The 10,160-nt window shown below is 40.3% G+C and overlaps 1 protein-coding gene across 1 annotated transcript; it reads right to left on the minus strand.

Annotated features, from left to right (window-relative positions):
• Positions 1-2,174: 2,174 nt before the first annotated feature.
• On the minus strand, positions 2,175-10,063 carry MTX3 (metaxin 3; the record flags this gene model as incomplete). Its single annotated transcript, XM_008946648.1, has 8 exons — positions 2,175-2,285; positions 3,687-3,775; positions 4,182-4,339; positions 5,236-5,312; positions 5,458-5,640; positions 6,672-6,764; positions 8,303-8,379; positions 9,913-10,063. Coding segments are annotated over 8 exons (939 nt in total), but the record flags the coding sequence as incomplete, so codon positions are not given.
• Between the last annotated feature and the right edge of the window lie 97 nt (positions 10,064-10,160).

Below are 10,160 nucleotides of genomic sequence, written 5' to 3' on the forward strand. Positions count from 1 at the left end.
CTAGTTTAAAGCCCTATCAATGAGTCCATTTTTAAAGTTACCTTGGAAATGTTACATAGACCGTATTTGTAGCAAATAATTTGTAACATTTTAAATCCCGTTTCTTCCAGAGTATGCCTATTCCTGCAGTCAGCTGACAGAAAGACACAGAATAGCCCTAAAGATGAACCATGTGTATGCTTTCAGCACAAGATCACTTGGGAGCAGGGATGTTGAATTAACCTGCTGGAGTGGGACCTCCCTTCCAGCCAGCGGTCTCCTCCTCAAGGCAAAGCGTGGGAGGCTGCAGGAGTTGCTCTACAGGCAATTTCTGCTCCCAGCCTTCGTGGGGGAGTGGGAGGAGGAGGAGGTGGCCCACCGGCTGCCCTGACACGGGGAGGGCAGCGGTACGTCCCGCGCGGGTGCTGCGGGCGCCTGCAGGGAGAGCCTGACATGTCAAGGCTGCCGAGCGGCAGCACGGGCAGTGGCCGCTGCCCTGCACAGGGAGCGGGCTGCATGCACCCTGCTGCTGGGCCAGCAGGTATTTGTGGCCCACCTGCAATCTCAGGAGGTGGTGGCAAAGCCAATCACCGGTGCAGGTTTTCACTCCGGAGCTGAGGTAGGTAGCCAAGGCTTCCCTTCGCAGGCAGCACACACACATCTTCCAGATTCACCTCACTGTTCCAGCTACCTCCTTTAAGATGAATCACACCCAGATCCCATCTTTCTCCACTAGCCAGAGAGGGAGCTTGGACCGCTCCAGATGCAGATAGCGACAGCTCCTCAAACTGATCTAGTAAGATTAGAAAACCTGTGCTTCCCCATTCCCCTCTTCCCAACAGCAGTTGTGCTGAAAGTACTGGTACTGAAGAGCTCTGACTAAAATTTAAAATCTGACCTCACGGATAAGCTGAACTGTTCCAACTTCTTGCTCTAGAAGCCTACAGTTTTTCCTTTTTTTTTTTTTTTTTTTTTTTTTTTTTTAAAAAATTTTAATAGAGACATGATAAAGCTTTTCACAAGGAAAAAGAAAAATGTTCCCAAAAACTGACATTTTTCTATAAAAAACCACAACCAAAACTCCACTAAAAATCCAAACTTTTAATTTTGGAGCAACGACCTTTATACAAATATTTTAAAGATTGAGTGTGGGTATTCACAAATGCAACAAACTAAGGCATATTCCCCATAGCCACATTCATAAACTAAGGACTTTGAAAAGCCATGTGACCTGATCACATTTAAACCTTTGCAAGATATAGGTAGTACAAATTTTAAACACTTGACTTTTATGTGTAGTGGACTGTCAGTTTATGCAATTATCGTGAGTATGAGTTAGATTAATTTCAAATCACTGGAACAAATACTCTAACAAGAGCCTGATGCTTAAACAGTATTTTAAAGTGCACATCAGAAACCAAACATTTCAATTATAATTTAGAAATGTTGAAGGTATTACATTCCTTTCATACCAAAGTCTGAAAGTTCAGTATGTACACAATCTACAGTCTTGTCTTTATAAATAGGAAATAAGTTATCTGTATATCTCGAAGAACAACTAACAGCTGAAAGGAAGCTGAAGAGTACTTTGATTTGGCCAGAAAATGGAAAAAAAAAAAAACCAGAAAAGTCATCCCATACATGCAACTATTGGAATTCTTTATCCCAGTTACGCGCTCAAGAGTGTTCACAAAAGTGCAATGAAAAATATCTGACTTCTCATTGCTTTTCACTTCTCAGTTGGCATGAAGGGCAGCATTTCTTTTTTTTTCCCCAGCTTTTTAAGCCCTGTTGCTTTTGGACTTTGTAAATTTCAGACAGATACAAAAGTATAAGCACTCACATATAGTAATACTGTAATGATTACAGTAAAATCAAAAGCCACAAAATAATATATTGGTGAACATTCCTTAAGTGGAATTTTAACTTTTGGTCTACTAGGCTAAGGGCAAAAATATGCTGTACAAAATCCCCTTAACATCTGCAGGAACAAGCCTCTTGTTTAGTTTAGCCCCAGCTTAGTGTGTGGTCGGCCTGAACTATGCAATTTCTGAAAAGCACAAGCACACGGGAGACTGTAAAGCTACATTTCTTCCCTACTTGTATCCCCTGCAAAACAACATTCATGTGACAAAATGTACTGTGACGCTCAGAAGAGTCAAAGGCAAACACACGTGTATGGGCAACAAAGGCTGTCAAGGTGACAAACGATTCAAAGGACTGCTCTCCTCTCCACCCGCAGCAAGCTTGAGTGTTGTCAGCTTTCGAGGGGGGTGCTGAGGACTCTTACGAAGGTTGTCGTCCATCTGCAGAGAAACAATGAGAGCCGGATCTGGCAAACAGTAGAATACAGATTACACAATTAGTCCGTTTGTCAGGGCTGCCATCACTAATGCTGGTTTGGGGGATTTTTTTACTGTTGCTTCAGGCCCAGCCAAAACTGATGCCTTGGTTGCTTCCCACTCCCAAATACACGCTTGTGTCAGAGCTGCTACTCATTCTGCTACCACGTGGTGCATCAACCAAAATGCAAGCAAACAGGTGTGCTTCTGCACAAATAATTTTGTCAAGATTACTGAAGAAAGCAACATTGCTACCTTCTCCTAGGAGGTCACAGTTCCAGTTTTGTGCAACAGCAGTTTGACAAAAGTCAAACTGCTAACATCAGTGGATGCTTCTGCATGTTCAGCACCTTGCAGGAACAAATCTTTTTCAAATTAGAAATGCACCCAGAGCTGCTGGGTGAGCTTCGATTAGTTACAGATTTAATAAAGAACTTGTGATGAGACTTTTTCAAAGACTGGTTAAAATTAATCTCTGAATATGAAGATTGCACATTCTCACAGGAAAGTAATCTAATGCCCTGTGCATAATGTGGTATCAAAACAAGCCCTAGTTACTGCAGAATAAACAGAATCACAGGAGACCTCACAGGGGAGATCTCCAGAGGTTGTCCAGTCCATCTCATTTCCTCAGAGTAGGATCAGCTCTCCCTAAACCACTTCTGACAAATGTCTATCTCACCCAATATTTAAAACTTCCACAGCCATGCTTCAATACTGCAAAGAGGAGATACAATCAATACCTAAAGTTAGAGAAGCCGAGCACAATTAACGATCTATTTAACTCACTGAAGAAAGAAATGCCTTCTATCCTTCTAGATAAAGCATTCTTTCTGCACCAGAAAACTAATTCTCCCCAAGTCCATTTCACAAAAGTTGTATAGCTTTTGATAGGTGCTGAGCAACAGCCTTAGAAACAAAGAATACAGAGAAATAAAAGCTAGATGTAGAACAAGCAGGAGGAAGAGTGACTGTAGGTTAGTGCCTGCAGTGTTCAGCCAGGAGCAAGGAGAGCTGGTGGTCAGTCTTAGTTTGCAAGACCCTTTCTGATTTTTGATTAATACATTCACCTCCTCCTTTGCTGGAACGTACACTTACGGAAAGACACCCTTCTTTTGTCGGTGCATGCACTTGCAAGAGAATGTTACTTTGATTGTAATAAAAGTACTTTCTAAGAGCAACACTTTGTTCATTATACATTTAGAATGACAAAAATTCTTCCTGCCTCTCTACACACAGTAACTCAATAGAAAGGATGAAACTAAAATGAAGTGTCCATTGTACAGTTGCAGTTGCCATGCAAGAATATCTGTGAACAGGTAACCACAAGAAAGCAGGAAAATTAAAGACTGAGGCAAAAGTAACCTTTTCAATCAAGTTGGATTCCTTATTTACAAGTTGTGTGAGTTTCTGCAGATTAGCATCTGCTGTATCCTGTTCAGCTGGAGAATGGCCTGGAGAGTGAAAGCAGAAAGAGTGAAAAGGTATTTACAGAAGTTTCAAAATCTGTGAAAAATAAGCCCACATTGGAGAGCAAGTTCATGCAGTATTTTTATCCGAAGAAGAAGTGGAAAAGCCATTCCGTGTGAGAAAAACGGGAGCACCAAGCGTGAGCCACAGCACCAATACAGATGCATTTTGCCAATGCTTGACAGAGTTTAAAACTGAGTTTTAACCCTTACTTTTAACTTTCAATCCCTTCTGCAGAATTTTGGAAGTTTTTTTAGCCTCATTTCCCCACAGAAGCTCTAGCATAAACCACATAAAAACCAATTCTGTCTCGGTTCACAGATGGAATCCTACAGCCCTAATCCAAACAAGACTGCACATGACAAAAAGGGGAAAAGAAACACTGCTTACTTGAGACAGTTAACCTGAAGTAGCAAGTTAAAATATCATCACAGAATCGACACAGGTTAGGAAGCTGTTTCAAATGGTCTTGCAATTGCACTCTGGGGAAGCGCACTTTATAAATTGGTGCAAGGAAACCAAACACAAAGGCATCCAAGGTGGTGGGCCTGAAATGAGTGACAAAACAAAAAACCAAAGCAACTGAGGTGAGACATTAAGGCTTCTAAAATGTAACCATTTTCTGTGTATGTCTAACACAACTCAGGACAGAACGTAAGTCAGCTCCTCTGGCATTCCACTTTTTCATATCAATCTGGTAACTTCTGTACAGACTCTACTGATTTCAGCATCTCTGAACTACAGACATGCTGGAAAGCTGAACAACTAACTTCAGCATTAAAATCCAGTCATGCTGTCATGTGTACTCATACACGAGCTGCTCTAAAATACCTTCTTTCTGGCACCATAAAAGCCAAGCACTACACCCGGGGACCAGCATCCTCTCTCATGAAGCGGTCTGACTTCAGTGGCTGAAGGAACAGACCATACTCTGCAGGACCTGTTGGTGCCACGTCATTAGCAGGGACCTGCTTCCTGGTCTGTGCACACACCAGAGGATGAGAGCACTCATGACCTACACTCTCCTCCTGTGAAGGCAGCTGTAACACCTTCAGGCTTAAAGCATTTTTTTTCCACATAAAACTACAGCAGGTGACATTCAGTGACTACAAAAGCATTCTTTAGTGCTGCACTAATTCATCAAGAACTCCACATCTTCTTAGCAGCTCTGAGCAGCATCTGCCTCTCTGTGAAACAATGCAGGATAAGGAAGAGGCTGTGTTGCTTCAGTTCAACAATCTAATTTGTGCCCTGTTCATACACTCGGATTTATCTGAAAAGCAGAGTGTGAGACATGAAACTACTCTGCAGCACTTTTAACATTCTTGCAGGTTAAAAACAACAACAACAAAGTTTAAGGGTCCACAGAGTTATGCACTACCTGTTTTATTAGTTATTAAAAGATAAAATAAAATAAAATAAAATAAAATAAAACCACACTCACGCATCTCCAAAGAAAAACTGCGATGTCCCCAATCTCTTTGACAGTAGATTTAGGCACTCCTTGGCATCCCTGTATATCTGATGAGACACAGGAGCAACTAAGAGCCCTAGGCATAGTAAAGCTGTGGCACATCACTGTTCATTGTCTGACAGCGTGCTAAACCGTTTCAGTTCTTGCCTGTGACAGCATCCACGTACAAATTCTCTACCACACAACACACACCTGTGCTTCCACTTCAGTCAGACTGTAGAGGGGAGGCCCTCCCCTGGTCAGCAAGATCCTGTTCAGTGCTTCCCTGGACATCTTCCCAGGCAGATATAAACTCAGTGGGAAGGCAATTCTTGAGGCAAACCATGGCTTGGTCACACTGCAGTAGTTTTCAGCCTCAACCCAGAAAGTGTGCAGCTGTATCAACACAAGGGAAAATATGACTGGAATCTGAGTAAGAATAGGAGACAGCTTAAAAGTCTGATGTGGAAGATCTGTCAGAGAAGTAGGAGCATCATGAAGTACTGTAATTTAAGCCAGTCAGGCTCCATAAACGATTATGCTAAACTTCTGAGTGTAGGGGTACATAATTAAGGGAACAGTTACCATCCACCTAAAGAAACACAACAAAGATATTACACAGACCTATATATATGTGCATAAAATTACATACATGTTTATGTTTAAGTATGTATGCAAGTATAAATACAGACACACTGTACACAGAGAATAGATTTTAAAAAGGAAGTTTTAGATATACAGGATCAGGTTGGAGCTTTTTTTTTTTAAGGTTAAATAAATGTGGAAAGATATTATGAGCTTATGAATTTGAAACCTTGCAGAGCAGCTGAAGAGGCTAGCCTATGATATCATATGGCCAGAGTATTTTTTCCTGTACAAACTGAAACCAAAGTCACTTGAGAGATCCAGTGTCTGGGGATTTTTACAGTTCTAATGTCCATACACGAAATTGGTGAGGGCATGTGGCCATGTGCTATTCAGAACCAAGAAATGGCTATTCCATGATGGCTATTTTAATGTCTCAAAAGTCCTAACTGAACAGTTAAAAAAGTTTCCACAATTGTGCATCCAACATCAGACATACCACAACTTACTCAAAGCTTTTTCAAAAGAATCCTATGAAACAAAAAACAGCTACAATAAGCTGTTTTGAGGATCATGTTTCCCAAAAAGTATCTAAAAGCAAAAAAAATTTCATATAAAAATACCTTTCAGAAATTCATTATTATTACATTGCACCCCACAATCACACAGTTCTTTCCCTCTTGAAAGCTGCTAGGAAGTTATTTCCAGTATTGCACTAACAAAGCAAACACCTTCCAGCCAGGACTGTGGCTGAATGACTGTAATGTCTTTCACGCTGGACACCTCTTGTAGCATTCAATTCCAAAGGTTCTGATCCCTGTAAAGCATTTCTCAATACTTACCAGACCAGGAAGCAGTTTCTCTTCAAGTAGTGCAATATATGCCAGTGTATCAGCTCCTTGTTTTGCAGACAATTCATAATCAGCATTATATTTCTACAAATTAAAAAACAAAAAAAAACCCCAACCATACTACAAATAGAGTTACACAGAACTTTCCAAGAAGATGATCAATGCAACCCAAAGTTGCTTCAAACTTAACAGCTATCCAGTCAGTAAAAATAAGTACACTTTTCAGGACAGAAAGCATGAGCTTGCTAGAATTTCTTTACTTCTTCTAGTCAGCTATGTCCAACCTTCTTGCATCTCACTTTTCCTCTTTCCCATTCTTAGATTTTTGGGCCCTCATGTTCCCAAAATAACTCTCATGTCTCCTTCCCATTGCTTTCCAAGCAGCTGTCCAGTGATACAGAGGCAATTTTTCAGGACTTTGGCATGTAGCAAAACTCTGACAAATCTCCATCTCTATTTCTGACAAAGCATTTGGCACTTAAGCTGCTGTGAGCATAAAAAAAGGCAAGCATTCCCATCTTTTGCTTTTAATTACTATTCTAAAAGTTCAGAAATTGGACGCTAACAATGTAAGAGACCAACTGCCCAGCTAAATTAATGCAGTTACAGCTGACCAAGCTTTTAATTCTGACACTGGATCCTTTTAAGATACATTAAAAGGATTGGTAAACTTTTTTGGGGGATAAGAGATTTGCATCATTAATTTAGAAACACAGGATCTTGTGCTGACTCTCAGATATCTGAGAAGTAAGCATATTATTGGTTTACTTTGACTCAAAGAGAGATGTTTTTTCTCCAACATTAAAGAATCTTCGGTATTCAAACAGCTATTTAAATCCTGAATTTTAAAACAACTGTCTAAAATCCCACCTGAAATGTGCAGTTTTCAGATTCTGTTTTTCTCCCTCCAAAGACTGAAAGTTTTACTAACATAGCATTCATCAGATAATCTTCTTGACTAGGCCAGAACTGAATTTCTAATGCAAAAACATAACAGTGGGATGCAGAACCACCTTAGAAATAAAAAGATGATGCTGTGCTTTATTAGACATCTTTATGCTTTGTGAAAAGAAGAAATCTGATAGCTTCTTTCTTTGTGAATAAAACATCTCAGAGATCTGCAAAAGGCAACCAGGAGTTGACTATGCAATAACATGATGTGCATCAAGAAATGCCTGCAGTTTTACACTACAAGCTATAGAAAAACATTGTAGATTAAAACAAACACTGTATGTATTATCCTTTCAGTAAAAGAGGGCTGGGAGATGATTAAAACCACTCTTTCCAAAGTCTGATATCATAGGTCTGCAAAGCTGTAATGACCCTGAAAGTGTTATAATTAAGGGCAGGGTGCTCAGTGAGAAATTGCTCAGCTAAGGCCAGTTTGTTGTCCTTTTGAATAAACACCTTCCTTGTGCCTCTTTTTAAATATTTCCCATAACTAACAAACTTTCAAACAGAAATCTGTTATCCATTATTTTGCAATTTTCACACATATGAAAGACAGGGAAGTGCTGGGTCCGAACTGAGCTTCAGGTTTTCAGAAGCTTGTACTAACATATCCAGGAGACACAAAGAGTCACTACAAGGCAGAGAAAACACATCTTTTGAAAGAGACCTACCTGCTTTCTTAAGAAGTTTAATATTTTTGCTGGCTGAGAAATAACAATGTCTTCTGCTATCAGGACTGGTACATCTCCTAGAAGTCACAAATAATACAGTCAATAATTTATATGAATGAGCTCTAACACAACCAGAAAGCCATCACTGACTTAATCTGCTTCCCTTCTCTCCACAGCATGCTCTGACCTTCCTGATATGTACATATAAAATAAGCTCTGCATAGCAGGGGAGTTCTGCCAAGGTCACAAACACATCTAGTGTATTGTGGCCTTCACTAATAACAATTTATAAAAAAAGTGTCCACATCAAATCAGACTAAATCAATGTCTTCTGCTAGATATCTGGTATTTTGAAAATCAGACTACTTGTCTGGATTTCAGATGTTCCTCTTATGACAAAAATTCCAACCTAGTCCAACTGCCCTGTCCACTCATTCCCCTCTGGGCCCCTCCTTCCTTCTCTGGTTTTTCTCTGCCCTTCCCCTCCAAATCCATTTTAACCACCAGTTTTCTCTAGCCTTGCTACAACCACTGCCCAAGCTACCACTGTATGACCATGAACTAACTGAAACAGGCACTTCCCTTTTGTCAGAAGCTTTTGCTCATCAGGCTGCAGGATCAATGACTGTAGAATGTAAAATGGCTATTAACAGGGATTGCATCTTAGAGCACATTCACAACAGAACTGCCACAACATGACTGGGCTGCTAAATGCTATTAAAGTATCAATTACCAACAACACTTACTATTTGGAGGTGTTTCTTGTTTGGTTTTGGGGTTGTTGTTTTGGTTTGGTTTGTTGTTTTTGTTTGTTTGTTTGTTTGTTTGTTTTTGTTATTGTTTTAATTAATTTTATGTATTTTGGCTATGAAGAAAACAACTGAACTTTTGGCAAGTACCTAAACTGATGATGTGGTAAGTGTAAATGACAGACTACTTTAACCCTACAGTGATTTTACCCCTCTAGAATACACCAAGAGAGTAACTTAAGTGCTGACTAAACTGAGAAGCACTGTGTACAGGTATCCAGTACAAAGAAGTCCTCTCCATTATCTTATAATCAACTTCTCTGGTAATAGGTTGCTAGTCACCTTTTGCAAGTCAACCTCTCTTAACACTGTACCAAACATCCTAGCTGATGCAAGTTACACTCTTTGAGACTCACATTCCACTTCCAACTGTGCCAGACTGTTAAATTATGTATCATTAAAGAATGCTATTTCTGTAGCCAGGTTTAGTTACTAGCATTATGCATATGCAAAGTAAAAAAAAGCTCAGAAATTTGCTTTCACTATACCATCAATGTAGACTGCTTGACAGAAAGAGGTCCTACTTGGCAGCACTTTGTTGGCTGTCCACTGCTTCACCCCTACACACTTTAAAAAAGCGTCCTTATGATCTCCACTATTTTATTCCCACAAATCCATTCCACTTGATCCTGTAAAATCACTTATTGGCATATCACGACAGCATGTAGCCTTCCCTGGAGCAGGTTATGTTTGTGAATGCAAAACCAAAGCAAACTCAGAAACAAGGAAACCAAAAAAAAGCTGGAAACCACACTTACAATGCGACAGTGACCGAAAGAAACTAAAATGCCAGGATGGTACCTTTTGGAGCTCTCCAAGAGTTACTTATCGTATTCACTGTCAGGGGAGCACCAGAAAATTTAGCGTAAGCCTGTGCTTGTGGAGAAAGAAACGTAGTCACTATGTGTAAGGTGAGATGGCGCTTTCCAATCGTTTTAAACAGCTTCAGGCACTGAAGACCGACAAAAACCAAATGCGCCTCCCGGGGCACTGGTTTTAGTCGGTCTTCAGTGCCCTAATGCGCTTCTAGGTGCTGCCGCCGGCTGAGG

Source organism: Merops nubicus, unplaced genomic scaffold, assembly GCF_000691845.1.
Source record: "Merops nubicus isolate BGI_N331 unplaced genomic scaffold, ASM69184v1 scaffold36898, whole genome shotgun sequence".
Lineage (NCBI taxonomy): Eukaryota > Metazoa > Chordata > Aves > Coraciiformes > Meropidae > Merops > Merops nubicus.